Here is a 17,517-nt window from a genome sequence, read left to right on the forward strand (position 1 = left end):
TGAGGGCACGAGGGCTCAAGAAGCATAGCTGCATGTCCTGGCCAGAGCCAGCATCCCTTGGACGGACGCGGCTGGGCAGGGACACCGCCAGCGGTCCCCTGGGCCCCCCTCAGACTGACAGTGTCTGAGGGGCTGTGCATAGGTGCTGGGCCCACTCCTGAGACCCACGTCTGCCCTGTCAGCTCCCCACCCTCTGGGAGGATTCTCCCAACAAAGTCACACTTAGGGGGAAGACAGTTTAAAAAGCTACAATAAACACAGGTCTGGTTAGGGATGAACATGGCCGCCAGGCTGCTGTGTGTCACCAGATGACCTCCGAGGTGGGGCAGCTGGGTGTGGTGACCGGAGTACCGTGTGCTGGGGAAGGTGGCCTGGGAACTGGAGGCCAACAGCGGCTGCACCCGGCCTGGTCGGGGAGGCCTGTCTGGGGGACGTGGCCCGGACGCGGGAGGACCGCGCTCGAGGGTTGGAGCGGGGGTGGCAGTAGAGGCGGTTGGAGGGACCTGTCCTAGACTCTGAAGTGGGGGAGGCGATGGGTGACCTTCAGAGAGGAGAGGGAGGGGGAGTCGTGCCAGGTCCCACAGGGTGGGCAGCAGGACGGGCCGGAGCCCCTGCACCGCTGCCCAGCACCGCGCTGCTGCTGTGGCCGCCAGGAAATTCAGTCGGGGGGGAGTGTCGCTGAACGAGAGTTTATTCTCAGGTGACGATTTAAACAGACCTTACGGCCAGGGTCTGACAAACACCTGTGTTGTCAGCAGTGGAGAGGGAGGTGGCAGAGGGTGAGACTCGGGTGCGTGACTGAGCACAGGGCTGGTTTCTGTGATGAGTGAGGACAGGCGTCGCAAGCGGGTTTTCCTTCAATGAAAGTCACTGTAAGAACGTGTTTCTGAAATAGGAGGCGGGACAGCTAACCAGGGGTGTGGAGGGGACGCACGGAGAGCGGGAGGTGGTGCTGAGGGGCAGAGAGCGAGTCTCTGTCTCCGTGCCAGTGAGGGTCTGGAAAGTCCGCTGTCAGAATGCTTTGATCTGCCCCCAGAGGGCCTTTTTCTGAATGACACCCAGGAGCGCCTTTCGGTGGAAAATGTCAGCTGTCACTTTCAGAGGGAGATGGGGCCTGGCACTGTCGTGTAGGCTGGACAGGAGTGGGTCCGGCCTGCGGAGAGCGCCGTCGGGGAGTGAGTGAGTGAGAGGGTGTGATTGCGGGTGCACAGCCAGGCCCACACACGGCCGAGAGTCTGGGCTGCTGAAGAGGAGGAAGGGGTGAACGCTCTGCACTGGGGGCAGCAGGAACCTCTCGTGGAAAAAGGTGCCATTTGAGTTGGTTTCCATGACTAGTAGGCAGAAATAGGAGTGAGAGGAGGAGGCATCTCAGAAAGGAAGGACATGTGAGCAAAGGCACGGAGGCAGGAAACACGGCCGTGTCTCACTCTCTGAACACAGTCTGTCAACAGCTGTTATACCGCTGTCACAATTCCTGTTTGTCCTCTTATGTGGCTGACGTGGCTGTGCTTTCCACTGCCACCAGTGTGGTCTTCTTTGCCCTTTTCCAAGTGAGAGGAGGGGAGATAGACAGACTCCCACATGGGCTCTGACTAGGATCCACCCAGCAACCCCCATCTGGGGTCGATGCTCTGCCTATCTGGGGCCATGCTCACAACCGAGCTATTTTTAGTGCCTGAGGCTGAGGCTCCATGGAGCCATCCTCAGCGCCTGGGGATGATGTGTTCGAACCAATTGAACCATGGCTGTGGGAGGTGGAGGAAGAGAAAGAGAAGGGGGAGGGGTAGAGAAACAGATGGTTGCTTCTCCTGTGTGCCCTGACTGGGAATCCAACTGGGACATCCACACCCTGGTGGACACTCTACCACTGAGCCGACCAGCCAGGGACATCATCTATTCTTCAACCTCTAATAATCTTTAGGTATTCAAGGACTTTAGAAATGCCCTTCTCTGTGAGAAGTCAGACACAGAGTTTAAGTGCCCTGGGATGACCCCCTTGGTTATCAACTTTGTGGGTAACCTGCTAAGCCTTTCCTGCAGTATCGTTTTGTTGGTTTTATGATTGTTTTTAACATACATGGTGTCATATTTATTTTTCTGCTGTCTTTTTCAGTGATTTTTTTAAAGGCAGAAATCTTTTGAAATCAGTTAATTATTTAAATAAGGGAAAGCAGTAATACCTATGCTTGGTTAAAAAGTATCAGTACAAAGGGCACCAAGACAGCAGGTGACTTTGGCCCTCCTCTGCTTCCAGCTCTGAAAGGCTCCTCATTACCCACAGGAGGAGGTCACGTGCCCCCCTGGCCCACGGGGCCCTGTGCCCTGGCTCCTGCGGGGACTGCAGCCCCATCCGCCTTCCTGGCTCTTTCTCCCTCCCGGGCCCTCGGCTGTCCGTTCACCCCAGGCCCCTACAGCACTGGGTGGGTGACCCCACCCGAGGTTCTGCACATCCCCTGCTCTGATGGACGGGGACCCCGGCAGTGGCGGTGGCTGTGGCGTCCCTGTGGTCTCTGGGCCCTGCGCCCCTGTTGGCGCCGTGGAGGCCCGACTGCGCACAGGCAGCGAGGCTGCTGCTCATGTGCCTGGTGCCGTGGTGCCCCCTGCGGCTAGGAGGGGCATGCTAGTGCCCGCCTCCCAGGGCTGTTGGCCAGATGCACGAGCAGCTTGTGAGGATGCTGGAACAGCCCCTCTGTTGGCAGCGCTGAGTGAGCGGCTGTTCCTACCCTGGCTGGCCCTCCAGGGCCCAGCATGCCGGGCTGTGCGTGTCTGAGAAACGTTTGGATGTCAGTCACGGGAGGAAGGGAAGGAAGTACACCTGACATGTTTGTGAGGGCGGTCCGGGCCAGAGCCTTCTCCCGGGGAGCTAGGACGAGGTGGGGGAGCTAGGCTGTGCTGTGAGCGCAGCGGGAGTTCTGCGCAGGGTCTGCGCCCGGGAGCGTGTGCACCCAGAGCGCGTGCGCGGTGCGGAGGGAGCGGCTGGGAGAGCAGTGGGGGGCGGCCCAGCGGCGTAGACGGGATCGGAGCCTTTCTGCCCCACAGCGCGCTCTGTCTCTGAACAGCCCGGGAAGGAAGAAGCCGCGTTTGCCCGAGAGGATGGGGCCCTTGCCCACCGCTGGCTTTGCTGTCTTGTTTAGGTTGAACGACTGAAACGAGTTAAAACAAGTTACACGTGTTTGATGAAGCATGTCTCCCCACCCCCCGCCACCAATTTTGCCTGTTTATTTCCAGCCAACGCTCCCGAGGAGAAGTTGGAGGACTTCATCACCACCATTAACAGTGTCTTGGAGTCCTTGTATATCGAGATAAAGAAAGGAGTCACCGAAGATGACGGGAGACCCATTTATGCGCTGGTAAGTGCCAGCCAGCCAGAGCCTCTGCTGGCGTTGGTGAGGAACTGGGCCTGGGGCAGCCTAGTGCCGGGTTGGGAAGAAAGGGGGTTACCCGCCTCCGCAAGGGCTCGGAGACAGGGAGACAGGCTCTGAGCCCCGCACGCCGGTCTCCCTGCGTGGGCCGCTGTGGTTGCAGTCTGTGTAGTGGCCTCCGCCATCAACAGGGTTGGGGTGACCAGAGCTGCACCTGGACCCTGGCACTCCGCGCTCACCGCACTGCCCGCTAGGCACGGTGGCTTGCTTTGTTGACAGTTATCTACAAGAAGTTTTCAAATATATGGAATATTAGCATCAAAGGGATTAAATGCTTTTCTTTTGGAACAAGACAGAGAAGCTGTGGAAAGAAAATGTGTGGGGGGAAGAACGGCTGGGCCCTGTTTGGAGCCTCCTGTTTTCGCAGTTTCCCTCCCAGCTCAGGGAATGAGGTGGAGCAGAGGTGGGGAAGCTGACGAGGCCCCCAGCCCCTGGCCTCAGCCCCAGGCTGGGGAGCTGCCGTAGGCCAGACAGAGGAGACCAGGCTCGGGCCAGCCAGGCCCACACAGAGAGGACGCCCGCCCAGGGTCCCCAGCCGTACCGTGCCGTGCCGTACCGTACCGTACCGGGGAAAGGGCTATGGAGTCGGATGACCGGAAGTGCCGGGTAAACAGTGCGCGGACTCCTCCACTGCCTCCCAGCTCCGTGAGCATCTGAAGCTCCATGAGCGTGCAGGCAAGTTTTCCAAGTTGATCTGACTTTGGAAAGTTTTGTACAACTTTTGAAAGTTCTCAAATCTCTGAGATTTAGACATGTTGACTGAGCTAAAGATTAAGTCAGTACATAAGACTGCTTAGAAATCCGTTGCCATGGCCTCAGGGCCTGGAGAGAGGTGCCCACCCAGTGAGGGCCGGGGACGGAGGGAGGGAGAGCCGACAGGTGAGTTCACCAACGCTCACTTGTTTTTTAGGTGAATCTTGCAACGACTCCGATCTCCAAAATGGCCTCCGATTTTGCAGAGAATGAACTGGATCTGTTCAGAAAGGCTGTGAGTACTAGTGACTGTGGGGCAGCTGTGTGAGGCTTGCTCGCGGGTGTCCAGCTGCAAGCACTTTGCTTGCTCAGTGCGTGAGCACGTGCGTGCACAGCCTATGTACGGCTGTGGGCGCTTCCCCGGGCACGATGCTCCCAGATAGATGGCTCTCCCGCCACCGCCACTGCGAGGTGTGGTTTTCCCTGCTCCCTTGCCCTTTCTGCAAATAGCAGGTTGTCCTTTGTTAGCTCCTTCCCTTTTGTTGTTTATTCGCTCACCTGGCTCTGCGAACCTCCAATAGATGGGAATGCCCCAACGCTCTCCGGCTTTGCAGTTTCTCTACCATCTGCCTGAATCCAGGGAGAACCTGCCTGACCTCGGCCACCGGCGTTACAAACTCCCATCAGCCGAGTTTCTTATGGGAAACTTGCCTTTATCATTATAAACGGAAATTTCAGTCTTGGAGGGTCACCGCTGCTGCCCACGAAAGCCCTTTGCAGGGAGCTGCCCGGCGCCTCTCCCAGAACTCTCAGCGCCCTGGGGTGGGCGGAAGGTCCAGAGGCTGCCTGGAGGGAGGGCCGGCCCGGGTCCGACTGCAGGCTGGCTCGGGCCCCGGCTGTGTGATGCGGGAGCACAAGCACACCTGGTGTGTTCAGGAAGCCCGTCTCCCGGGGGGCTCGGGGCCACGTGCCCGTCAGCCTGTCCTCGCCGGGTCCCCGGCTGTGTGATGTGGGAGCACAAGCACGCCTGGTGTGTTCAGGAAGCCTGTCTCCCGGGGGGCTCTGCCCCGTGTGGGGCCATGTGCCCGTCAGCCTGTCCTCGCTGGGCCCCCGGTGCCTCTGTGGCTCCGGGCTCCCTGTCGGCCCGGCCCGGCCCGCTCTCCTGCCCCTCTGGCTGCGGCCTGGCCGCCTCTGAGCAGGAGGGGTGCTGTGTCATCCACTCACTCATCCATTTCCCAGCTGCTCCGTCTTCAGGGAGGCAGGGGCACAAGAGGTGAGGTGACCTTCCTGGATCTGGGGGCACCAAGAGCCGTTATTTGGGACTTTGAGTTAGGAGTGACCATGTCTGTGGCTTTTGATGCATGTGATGAAGTTACTTCCTGCAGGGTCGTAGCAGCGGACAGTCCTGCCTGTGCTAGGAGTGGTTCACTGCCCGCTCTGCCCGCCAGAGTCGGCCCTCCTGTGTCAGACTTGTGTTTGCTGGCTCGGTGGGTGAGCGTGGTCCTGCCGTTTCTTCCAGCTGGAGCTGATTGTTGACTCCGAAACGGGCTTTGCCTCTTCCACAAATATTCTGAACCTGGTCGATCAACTTAAAGGCAAGAGAATGCGGAAGAAGGAGGCGGAGCAGGTGCTGCAGAAGTTCGTGCAGAATAAGTGGCTGATCGAGGTAGTCCTTCTGCCCATGTGTCCCGCTGCTCGGCATGCGTTTCAGTGACAACGGTTCTTCCTCCCGAACCGGAGTGTGTCCACATGCTGTGCGTCGAGCCTTTCAGGCCCTTATCTGCCTTGATGCCCACAGGGACCCTGTGAGCGGGATGGGCAGCTTCCTGATCACTCGTGTGACCTGTCCAGGGGCCCCAGCCAGTGGCAGAGCCAGGGTTTGCGCCCAGGTTTGTAGGAGCCTGGGTCTGAGCCCCGGTCCCTGGACTGTGGGGTAGTGTTGTGCAGTGGTTAGGAGCACAGCTGCAGCGCCACACCTGGGCATGGGTCACGGTCTGGTCTGGGCGACCCTGTGTTCTGTCTTTGAGGGGGAAGTCGCAGTGTCCACCTCGGGCGGGAAGGACGGGCACGGGGGGTGTGTGTCAGGTGCCCGGAGACGGGCTCCCGGAGGAAGTGCCCCCGTAGTCATTGTTCTCGGGGAAGGGGCGGACAGACATGAGAGGCGTGTGGAGGTCTGTGGGAGGACCGGACTAGAGGCTCAAGCTTCCCGACGCCCCGGGGACGGGCGGACAGACGTGAGAGGCGTGTGGAGGTCTGTGGGAGGACCGGACTAGAGGCTCAAGCTTCCCGACGCCCCGGACAGACGTGGGAGGCGTGTGGAGGTCTGTGGGAGGACCGGACTAGAGGCTCAAGCTTCCCGACGCCCCGGGGACGGGCGGACAGACATGGGAGGCGTGTGGAGGTCTGTGGGAGGACCGGACTACAGGCTCAAGCTTCCCGACGCCCCGGGGACGGGCGGACAGACGTGGGAGGCGTGTGGAGGTCTGTGGGAGGACCGGACTAGAGGCTCAAGCTTCCCGACGCCCCGGGGACGGGCGGACAGACGTGAGAGGCGTGTGGAGGTCTGTGGGAGGACCGGACTAGAGGCTCAAGCTTCCCGACGCCCCGGGGACGGGCGGACAGACGTGAGAGGCGTGTGGAGGTCTGTGGGAGGACCGGACTAGAGGCTCAAGCTTCCCGACGCCCCGGGGACGGGCGGACAGACTGAGAGGCGTGTGGAGGTCTGTGGGAGGACCGGACTAGAGGCTCAAGCTTCCCGACGCCCCGTGTCTTGTTCTGACCGGAGCAGAACAGACGTTCCTGTTCTTTCCCACAACAGGCGTGGAAAGAACGTGTTTCTGAGAAACCCGAGCCGACGGGCTCAGCTCCGCCCGGTTTCCCGAGCGCCACCCAGATGCCCGTGTCTGTGGGCCTGCGCAGGTTGGCCCTCGCGTCCCCACGTGGCGGTCAGACGTGGGCCTGAGCGTGGGGTGTGGGGCCGACACGGTTCTTCACTTCCCACTTGGGGAGAGCGTGCTGCTGGTGGTCACAGTGACCGTGCTCTTGAGTTGTGGTCAGATCCTGAGGGAGGAAGACGGCCGGGAGGTCCCGGGTGGCAGGAGCCCCTGGTGTGTGCCTGTCCTGGGGTCCTCCCGGCCACCCTGTGACCATCGGGAACCCCTCAGCTGTTTCCAGCTGTCTGAACAAAGCCCAGCTCCGTGGTCTGGGTGATGTCTCCCACCCAGCACGAGGCGGGGCCGTGTTGAGGCCCTGGCCCCGTGACGGCAGCTCACCCTCAGTCGTAGCCACAGGTTTTCTTCCTCTCGGGGGGACTGGGCTGGATGGAACATTCAGGACAGCTCGGCTCTGCTGGCCTCGGGCCAAGCTCTTCCAGACAGGGGCCGCGCCGTCCTCCCGCAGGGCCTTGTCACTCCTGTGGGCGCCCGACAAATGCTGGTGGGAGACTGGGCAGAGGGGCAGCTCTAGAGGGACAGGATTGACCGAAAACTTAGAGAAAGTGATCCCGGAAGTACTGATGGTCACACTGAAACACACGAGAGTCCTGTGACCTCACCGCGAGGGCTGACCGCTCCCCATCCGGCGCTGGGAGTTCGCCCACGTGTGCAGCCCTGGCCTGGCTCGTCCTGGCTGCCGGGACATGTGCCACCGCTGTCGTTGCACTCGCCCTGTGCCTGGCCCTCTGCTGCTCAGGGAGGCGGGCCAGCAGGAAGGAACGTGCCCCGGGGCCTGCGGGACTCAGGGCTGGTCAGGGCTCCCGTCTGCTCTGTTTCTTCTCCCGAGACGAGACGGGGCCACTGGGCTGCCTCCTCCAGGGTGGCGTCGGGCTTTGGAGAGAGGAGGGTCGGGCCCTGCACAGTCGGGGTTGGTGCGGGTGCTGCAGGTGAGCACGTGGCCCCGGGGCGTCCTCCTGCTTACTGAGCCTGGCGTGCGCATGCACGAGGGGACGGGCCTGGTGGGGGCAGTGGGGTCCCCAGGTGCCCCCTCCGTTCCACCCGCTGCTCCTTAGCACCTTTCCCGGCAGGAGGCTGGTGTTGACTGCTGTCAGGAGTCCTTCAGTTAGTGGCAAATGGTGCTCTTTGACCTGGTTGACGGGAGGGTCACTGTGAGTTCGGTGGCATTTCGGAGGGACAGCTGGGGGCCTGGGGCGGGCGCTGGCCAGCCCCCAGACCAGCCTTGCCGGAGCAGCACTGTGATCGGAGGGACTGCGCCTGTGTGGCCCTCAGCCTGCGGAAGTGGGATCTTCCAAAGACTCACACGTGTGGACACATTGCCCCCACGCACCCGGTTCACGGTGACGGAGGCTGGTGCCCGGGTGGGGGCCTCCTCCTAGGCCCTGGGCAGCTCTGTCCAGGCGGGCAGGTGCTGAGGTGGCTGCGGGGTCGGACACCGGGCATGTCACGAGGCCCCAGTTGTGTGGTCTTCCTTGGCGGGCCCAGCGGGCCCGGGCGCCCCACCGGCCCCTCCCTGGGACGGGCCCCCAGGACCGAGCAGGGTTGTGAGGGAGAAGCACTGGGCGCGGTTGTGGGCACGCAGCAGATGTGTGGTAGAGGTGGCCGGAGCTGTGTCTGCGGGAACAGCTCTACCTAGTCTCGGATGTTGACCACGGGCCGAGTCCTGGGGGCACGGGGCAGTAGCCAGACCACTCGCGCTCTCGGGCGCAGGGGCGGGGAGGACGGGAAGGTAGATGTCTCGCTACCATGCTTACCGAGGAGCGCTCACAGGACTTCCTCCAGCTTGAGCAGAGGACCTGCCTGCACTGAGCAGTGACTGGGCTGAGGGCTGTGCAGGAGGCCGCTGCAGGGGTGTGGGAAGATCCCCCCGGCTGAAGGGGCAGCCTGTGCAAAGGCCCTGTGCTCTCGGGGGACAGAGGGGGCTCAGGGAGCTAAGGCCAGACTGCGCTGGGCACCAGAGGGGACAGTGGGACACAGCCTGGGCCATGGTCTCACGGGGGTGGCTCTTCAGCCCGGGAACGGGGTTGAGGCAGGGAGTGGCAGGCTGGCTTGCGCAGCAGAGAGAGGGCTGCTGGAGCGGTTACAGAGGGCAGGCGGGGCCGGGCGCAGTTCGGAGGGGACGGTGGGTGGTGGCTGAGGACAAGCACCCCCTTATGGATGTGGGAGCTTTTGTGAAGGAAACAGCCCTGGGACTGCGCCCACACCCGAGAGGCATGGCGCCCTGCCCACTCTGGCTGGCACACCAGCCTGCGGAGCTGGGCCTGGAGCCCCGCCCGCTCTGCCCTGCAGCCAGCTCATGGGCACCGACACTGCCCGGGTGGCTCTCTCTCCCTCTGGGTGTCTCGGGCCTGCTGTGGGCGGCCCAGGCTGGGGGGAAGGCACGTCCCGGGCTTGGCTACACAGCACGCCATGTCGGGGACAGCAGCCAGGGGGTGCTGGGGCTCTGTCGGAACGGGAGCAGTGGCTCTTGCTCTGGTCATCAGCAGATAGGAAGTAAGTGGGGGAGCGCTGGGGACCACTCAGAGGGTTCAGGCTCCAGTGGCCCCTGCTGGCCAGGTGTGCCCCCTTCCCTGCATGACAGGTATGGGTGACAGACTCACATCCCGGTTCAGTGGTTGACTTGATGCATCAGAATAAGCTTACAGGGGCTTTGGTGACATTTGCCTTTGGACGGGCTCTCCCTCAGCCTGCCGCTTTCCTGTGACCTGGTGACGGGGCAGCTGACCTGTCTTTCCTTGGGTTTTCCCGCACTTCCTGGCCTTGTGGGGACTTTAGGTCACGTGGCGTGAGGACTGTGCCCGGAACTGGGAGGCCCCCCTACCAGTGCCACCATGGTGTGACCTGGACCTGCCCTTGCCCTGTCTGGACCATGTTGCTGGCTGTGTGTGATGAGGCCGGCAGTGCTCTGGGGTGACCCCTGGTGGCTGCGGGCGGCAGTGTGGGAGGCGCCCACTGTGCCTTCTGGGATGGGGTGGGGGCTGGTGCGGCTGCCTCCCCTCCTGCCTCAGTGTCCACGCTGTAGGCGGGCTGTGACAGCGCCTCACTCTGGGCTGCCGGCGGTCTGTGACACGCCTGTGCGGTACAGGTGCGGTGTGAGAGGTGCGGGCAGGGAGTCCTCGGCTGCCTTCGGGCCTGTGCGGGTGCCCGCCTGTCGTTCGGCCAGGGGCCGCGTGGACGCCTGCTGACCGGGGCTGGGTATGCTCTCAGTGGGTGGCGGCATCCAGGCCTCCCCCGGAGGACTGCAGAGGGAGGGGGGACTCACGGGAAAGGGCCTGGCCCGCCCGTGGCCTGAGAGTGCCGCCCGTCCCGTGTCCCTGCAGAAGGAAGGGGAGTTCACCCTGCACAGCCGCACCATCCTGGAGATGGGGCAGCACATCCGGGAGACGTACCCCGACGCCGTGAAGATCTGCGACATCTGCCACGGCCTCCTCATCCAGGTACCGCCTGGGGGCCCGGCCTCAGCTTGCCGTGGCCTCTGACGTGAGCAGGAGGAGGGCCTGCCCTCGGAAGTGTTCGGAGGGCCACACGGACGCACCTGCTCCCTCCTGGGAGGGCCTCTTGTCCCAGGCTCGTGACTCTCTTTCCTGGGAGCCGTCAGTCTGCCGTGCACCTATGCTGTCATGGCACACGAGTGGGGACCACTTTCTGTGCCAGTTGCTGACCCTCTAGGCCTGGGTCTTACACTGTGGACTGTAGGGCTTCACAGTAGCTGAGCCAGGGCCGGAGGTCTTCACATCCATCTTTGTGCGATGGTACCGCACTCTGCTGGCCTCTTCCCACTGGCTCCCTGGGGAGGGCTTCCTTTGGCCGAATCCCAAGAACTCAGATTTCTAGGACAGAGCACGTGTGTGGGTTTTTTTTTTTTTTTGTTTTTTTTGTATTTTTCTGAAGTGAGAAGCGGGGAGGCAGAGAGACTCCCGCATGTGCCCGATGAGGATCCACCCAGCATGCCCACCAGGGTGTGATGCTCTGCCCATCTGGGGTGTTGCTCCGTTGCAACTGGAACCATTCTAGTGCCTGAGGCACGGAGCCCCCAGCTGTCATCTTCCTCGTTCCAGGGTCAGAGCTGTGACACCTGTGGAATCAGGATGCACTTACCTTGTGTGGCCAAGTATTTCCAGTCAAATCCCGAGCCGCGCTGCCCCCACTGTAACGACTACTGGCCTCACAGGGTCCCAGGTTGGTGTCCCTGAAGCACCGGTGGGTCCCGGCCTGTGGGGGGGGGGGGCAGGGAGGCCTGAGCGCAGCCTGAGGGCTTCGGGGCACGGAGATGCCACCGGCAGGGCCTGCGCCCCACGTCGGGCAGCTCTGTAGAAGTGTGGGTGAAGGCTGGTTTGCTCGCACAGTTCAGGGCTCACTAGAACCCAGTAGACACGGCAGAGACCGGGAGGTCCAGCCGGGACAAGCCATCCTCCCGGCAGCTCTGGGGAGGAGGCATGAAGGCGGCATCTGCAGCTCCCTCATGGCTGTGCGTGGGGTCGCTGTGCTCGCAGGTGGAAGGAGGGTTAGCGAGGAGCGTGAGACAGAGGACGGGTCCCGGTCACGCCGGGGCAGCTGTGGGCGGGAACGGGCGTCAGGGGTGCGTCCAGCCCTGCATTTCGTGTCTCCCGGCCCCTTCTGTGTGCAGAAGTCTTCGACCCGCAGAAGGAGCCTGAGACCGGCGTGTCCAAGTCCAACAGGAAATCCCTGCGCTCCCGGCAGCACTAGCGGCTGTGCCGCAGGCCGTGTGGAAGAGAGAGATGCCAGGTTCCATGTTTCCCACGAGTCACCTCCCCTGTTCTGTATCCTCACCAACCAGCAGGCTCGAAATAAACTTGCCAGGGGCATCTCTGGAGCCTCCATGTGTCTGTCTCCTGCGCCGTCTGGGGGGTGCGGCGTCGTGCCATCTTTCTCCCCTGGAGGGCACTGAGCGGGGCCCTGGGTTGGTCCCAGCCCGGGAAGGTGCCAGAGCTCCTGCGCAGAGTGGCCTTGCTGCCGGTCTCCAGCTTTGGTTCCTCGTCCCACCAGCACTGGCCAGCCCGACTGGGCCTTGTGAGGGCCGGTGGCCTTGACCTCCCACAGTCTGGACTCCCCTCTGGGCCGTGAGGCAGCTGGCCCGAGTGGGCACGTGGCCGGCGGGCTGGGCGGAAGGTGTGCCGTTCCTGGGCTCTTCCGTCCTGCTCTGTGACTGGCAGTCCTGCCTCTCTGTGGCCCAGCAGGGCTGCAAGCTCCACCCACCCTCCATCTTCCTTCCACCATGACCTGCCCACGGTGCCAGTCAGCCTGGTGTGCCCTGCTAGAGACCCCCGTGATCTGCTGACAAGGACTTGTCAGGTGCCCAGGGCTCACGGAGCCAGGTGCTGAGCCCGTGTGTTTCGTGGCCTGTCCCCTGCTCATCTCACAGGCAGCGCCCCTCAGTGCTGAGTGAGCCCACCCCCCTCCAACGTGTCCCCCTGCCCGTGCCGGGGTCCCCCGTTGACCCCTTGGGTCCTGGCCGGCCGACACCACTCCCAGCTCTCGTTTCTCCACACTTCCTGGGGCCTCGCACTCGGCACGCTGTTTTCATTCCCCGTCTCCTGCTTCAGTGTCGGGACCCTGTAGGCTGTGACAGGAAGCCCCACTCACAGTGGCTTAAACAAGGAAGGACTTGGCCGAAGGGGCTTCCAGAGAGGCTTGACCGGTGGTTCCCATGCGGTCACCAAGCGTCCTCCCTCTGCCCCTGCTCTGTCTCCCCGGAGCTGGCCTCAGGTGCAGGGCCTGCAGATGGTCTCCCAGAGAATCCAGCCTCTCGTCCTGGCAGCGGGTTGCCTGTGGGGCTCCGGCCTCCAATGCCCGTGCCCAGGGCCGGTAGGAGCCGGGCGGTCTCGTTTGAGGCTCCCCTCCTTGGCAGACGCCCTGTGGCTTACAGCTCCGGTCTGGATACTTGTGGAGGCAAGGATCGGCTGGTCCAGTTGGCGTTAGCACGTTGGGCTCACTCCAGCCCTGTAGGCAGCCCCTCCCAAACCACGTGGCTGAGGGTGAGGAGGGGGTTCTCCCAGAGCAAAGTGAGGAGCTGATACCAGGCAGGGGCTGAATGAACTGTGGGCGCCGGATGGCTGGGATGCCCTCTGCCTGGGTTGCCGCCATGAACCGGAGTGGAGCTGGCCTCCAGGACATGGCGAGCAGGTGACGTCTGCTGGGGGGAGGTCCACCTCCAGCCACAGGTACTCTGGGGCCCTCATGCCAACCCCCCAGGCCGTGGGAAGGCTGGGGCCTCCGTGAGCTGGCCCGGCGACCTGCCCAGCCCTCGGAAGGCACGTGCCAGCCCGCGGTAAAGGCCTTTGGGTGCCCACGACCGGGAGAGGGGTTCAGTCTTGTGTCAGCCAGGCAACAGGAAATAGCCCGGTCAGCCTGGAAAAGGATTGTTGGGAAGCGAACAGGAAGCTTGCGGGAGAACCGGTCCAGAAGGTGGGTGGCGGGCTCGTTCCTCAGCCACTGTCTCCTGCCGTCAGTGACCCTGCCCTCGGCGTCAGGAACCCCGTGGCGTCGTCACCAGCGTGCCCTCAGACGAAGGGAGTGTCTCCCAGCGCACCAGTGGAGACGGGAGGAAAGATGCCAAGGGGCTAACAGCAAACACCCCCGATCCACGGCGGGGCAGCCCCTGCGTGCCGGCAGGTGGCCTAACAGTTAAAAGGGGCAGGGTTTCCTCTGCAGGTGCAGCTGAGCCCTGTGACCCAGGGAGCTCTGGGCACCTTTGCCCCTGGGGGACACTGGCCCTCCTGCCACCAGTCTCCCCTGTGCTGATAGCAACGTGCACTTCCTGAGGACTTGTTGGCTCAGCCCACCCAAAACTCTTACCCCAAACCCCGAAGTCCTTGCCTGGCCCCGGCGGCCATTGTGAGACAGCTCCCTGCACGGCCGTCTCCCTGTGATGCCCCGACAGCCACTCCAGGGCTCACTGGCTGGACCGACACCGCGTTTGGGGTTTCCTGTCGTCCCCCTTCTGGGCTCTTCTCACCCAGCAGCTCGCCCCCACATGCCCGGCTCCCTGGCTCAGCAGCCCACCCCTGCCCCTGCCCCTCATTCTCCCGGCTCCCTCTGCCCCTCCCTGCACTGGCTCCGCCTCCCCCAAGGCCCGGGCTTCCCTGCCTCAGGACTCTTGCACCTGTGCTTGGAGCCCCTTCCTCAAATCTCATGGCTCATTCTGGATTCCTGGTCATTCAGATTTACTCAACGATCCAAAAGTTACGTCCCCACCAACCGCCTTCCCCTGTTGTTGTTTTAACTTGTGGCCCTGTTCTGTTGTCTTCCCTGCAGTCACTTTATTGTCCATCTCCCCGGGTCCCCTACCAAGAGGGCAGAGCCCTTCGCTGGCTCTGTGTGTCTCTGCTGGGTGGGCAGTGGCTCGGGAGCAGCTTTCTGGCGCTTTCCTTCCCAGCTGACCTCAGTACACGTTCCGGGAGGATCAAGCCCGCCCTCTGGCCAGACCAGCAGCAACATCGGAGCCTCGGAGTGGAGTGTGTTAAGGAGCTTTCTTCTGGTCCCGGCTTTGGCGTCACACCACATTCCGGTGAACTGCAGTTCTCACAGCGGCTCCAGGTGGGGGCGGGGCCGCCGGGAAGGCTGGGCCCTGGGGGCAGATGCGGGGGCGGGGCCCGGGAAGGCTGGGCCCTGGGGGCAGACGCGGGGGCGGGGCCCCGGGAAGGCTGGGCCCTGGGGGCAGGTGCGGGGGCGGGGCCCGGGAAGGCTGGGCCCTGGGGGCAGGTGCGGGGGCGGGGCCCGGGAAGGCTGGGCCCTGGGGGCAGATGCGGGGGCGGGGCCCCGGGAAGGCTGGGCCCTGGGGGCAGGTGCGGGGGCGGGGCCCGGGAAGACTGGGCCCTGGGGACCAGCATGTAACTGCTCTGCAGCCCGCAAGGCTCATGGGCGCTCCTGTTTCGGCCTCACTCCCTTCAGAGGTGTTGCTGGAAGTTCTTCATGTGAGCACTCAGGTGAATGACTACTAATGATGCCAGCCAGGGGAGTCAACAATCTCACGAGTGGCTGCTCAGAGGCCTCGACTCCGTGTTCTAAACAGCTCTGGGTTGGCCTGTCCTCCGTGCCCACCGCCCACCCGAGCTTGCCCCGGATCGGGTCCCCAGCTGCCTGCCCCGGCCCAGTTCCCAGTCTCTGCTCACACCCTGAAGCCCCATGGCCTTTGTGGTCAAGGTCAGGTTCCTTGGCCTGTTCGGTTAGCAGCCAGTTGGAGCTCCCACCAGGGCCTTCCCATCTGCCCTCTAGTTACCCAGGGTGGCCCGGGGCATCAGTCTCCCCTGGGGCTTCTGAGCCTGCAGGTGGGGCCCTGGTGCTAACCTGCTGGGTCGTCCCCCCGGGGGAACGCAGACCTGCAGGAGGAGAAAGGACGGCTCAAACCAGGGCCAGCCCAGCAGGTGCGGTGGGGGGGCAGGGGGGCAGGGGGGCGGCCCGAGCCTGGCCTTCCTCCCGCCGCCCGCACACACACCCTTTATGTCTCGCAGCCAGTGTGCCTGCCTTGTTTGTGCTTCAACTCGTCTGGGCTGGCCTGGGGGTCAGCGCCCACACAGCCTCGACGCGTGGTGCACCTGATTCCCGTACAGCTGCCCTTGCCGACGCTGGCCTCCTCTGTCGGTCCCCGGAGCACCTAGCTTCCCCAATGCCTCCGGGCCCTCGCGGCTGCTCCGAGTCCTTCCAGACCCGCCTCCGGTCTCAACCCCGGCCCCCCCGGCCCATTCTCCCCCCCACTCCCTGTGAGCCTCCCACGCAGCCCCAAGCAGCCTCCAGCACCGTGATGACTGTTACTGCCCCTGCCTCTCCCCCAGCTGAGGACCGGGGGTGTCCCACTCTGTCCTCGGGGGCCTCGAGGGACTGAGCCCTGGGCCTGTGGGATCGGGCCCTCCTCACAGACAGTCGGAATGAAGTCAATTGTAGGACACCCAGTGGGAGCTTTTCCTGAACACTTGCTATTACAAACGGTGCCATGAAGGCCACCGTGGGTGTAGATCTCAAGACCAGCTTCCTGGTATTTCCTGAGGAAGGACTTCTAGAAGTGGGGTCACCAGACCTAATGGTGTGCCTCATGTGCAAGGTGTCGTTCCTGCCGAGACTGTCATGCTAGGCTGCTGGCAGGACACCCCGCCCGTCACAGCGGGCACAGGGCACCCCGTCCCTCACAGCGGGCACAGGGCACCCCGCCCCTCACAGCGGGCACAGGGCACCCCGCCCGTCACAGCGGGCACAGGGCACCCCGCCCGTCACAGCGGGCACAGGGCACCCCCTCCCTCACAGCGGGCACAGGGCACCCCGCCCCTCACAGCGGGCACAGGGCACCCCGCCCGTCACAGCGGGCACAGGGCACCCCCTCCCTCACAGCGGGCACAGGGCACCCCGCCCGTCACAGCGGGCACAGGGCACCCCCTCCCTCACAGCGGGCACAGGGCACCCCGCCCGTCACAGCGGGCACAGGGCACCCCGCCCGTCACAGCGGGCACAGGGCACCCCCTCCCTCACAGCGGGCACAGGGCACCCCGCCCGTCACAGCGGGCACAGGGCACCCCCTCCCTCACAGCGGGCACAGGGCACCCCCTCCCTCACAGCGGGCACAGGGCACCCCCGCCCGTCACAGCGGGCATAGGGCACCCCCTCCCTCACAGCGGGCACAGGGCACCCCGCCCGTCACAGCGGGCACAGGGCACCCCGCCCGTCACAGCGGGCACAGGGCACCCCCTCCCTCACAGCGGGCACAGGGCACCCCGCCCGTCACAGCGGGCACAGGGCACCCCCTCCCTCACGGCGGGCACAGGGCACTCCGCCCGTCACAGTGGGCACAGGGCACTCCGCCCGTCACAGCGGGCACAGGGCACTCTGCCCGTCACAGCGGGCATAGGGCACCCCCTCCCTCACAGCAGGCACAGAACCGGGCACAGGACACCCCGTCCCTCACAGTGGGCACAGGGCACCCCGCCCGTCACAGCGGGCACAGGGCACCCCGCCTGTCACAGCGGGCACAGGACACCCCCTCCCTCACAGCGGGCACAGGGCACCCCGCCCGTCACAGCGGGCATAGGGCACCCCCTCCCTCACGGCGGGCACAGGGCACTCCGCCCGTCACAGCGGGCACAGGGCACTCCGCCCGTCACAGCGGGCATAGGGCACCCCCTCCCTCACAGCGGGCACAGAACCGGGCACAGGACACCCCGTCCCTCACAGTGGGCACAGGGCACCCCGCCCGTCACAGCGGGCACAGGGCACCCCGCCTGTCACAGCGGGCACAGGACACCCCGTCCCTCACAGCGGGCACAGGGCACCCCGCCCCTCACAGCGGGCACAGGGCACCCCGCCCCTCACAGCGGGCACAGGGCACTCCGCCCGTCACAGCGGGCATAGGGCACCCCCTCCCTCACAGCGGGCACAGAACCGGGCACAGGACACCCCGTCCCTCACAGTGGGCACAGGGCACCCCGCCCGTCACAGCGGGCACA

General features: G+C 64.2%; 1 protein-coding gene across 3 annotated transcripts in view; it reads left to right on the forward strand.

Annotated features, from left to right (window-relative positions):
• Positions 1–11,900, forward strand: part of NSMCE1 (NSE1 homolog, SMC5-SMC6 complex component) — a 35,276-nt gene extending 23,376 nt beyond the window's left edge. For all 3 annotated transcript variants that reach the window (XM_066383370.1, XM_066383371.1, XM_066383369.1), the window contains exons 3-8: positions 3,229–3,350; positions 4,333–4,410; positions 5,635–5,781; positions 10,387–10,503; positions 11,125–11,245; positions 11,694–11,900. In XM_066383370.1, the coding sequence (XP_066239467.1) occupies positions 3,229–3,350; positions 4,333–4,410; positions 5,635–5,781; positions 10,387–10,503; positions 11,125–11,245; positions 11,694–11,773 (665 nt within the window). In that variant the 3' untranslated portion in view covers positions 11,774–11,900. The remainder of the gene's footprint in view (positions 1–3,228; positions 3,351–4,332; positions 4,411–5,634; positions 5,782–10,386; positions 10,504–11,124; positions 11,246–11,693) is intronic.
• The last annotated feature ends 5,617 nt before the right edge of the window (positions 11,901–17,517 follow it).

This window comes from Saccopteryx leptura, chromosome 4, assembly GCF_036850995.1.
Source record: "Saccopteryx leptura isolate mSacLep1 chromosome 4, mSacLep1_pri_phased_curated, whole genome shotgun sequence".
Classification (NCBI taxonomy): domain Eukaryota; kingdom Metazoa; phylum Chordata; class Mammalia; order Chiroptera; family Emballonuridae; genus Saccopteryx; species Saccopteryx leptura.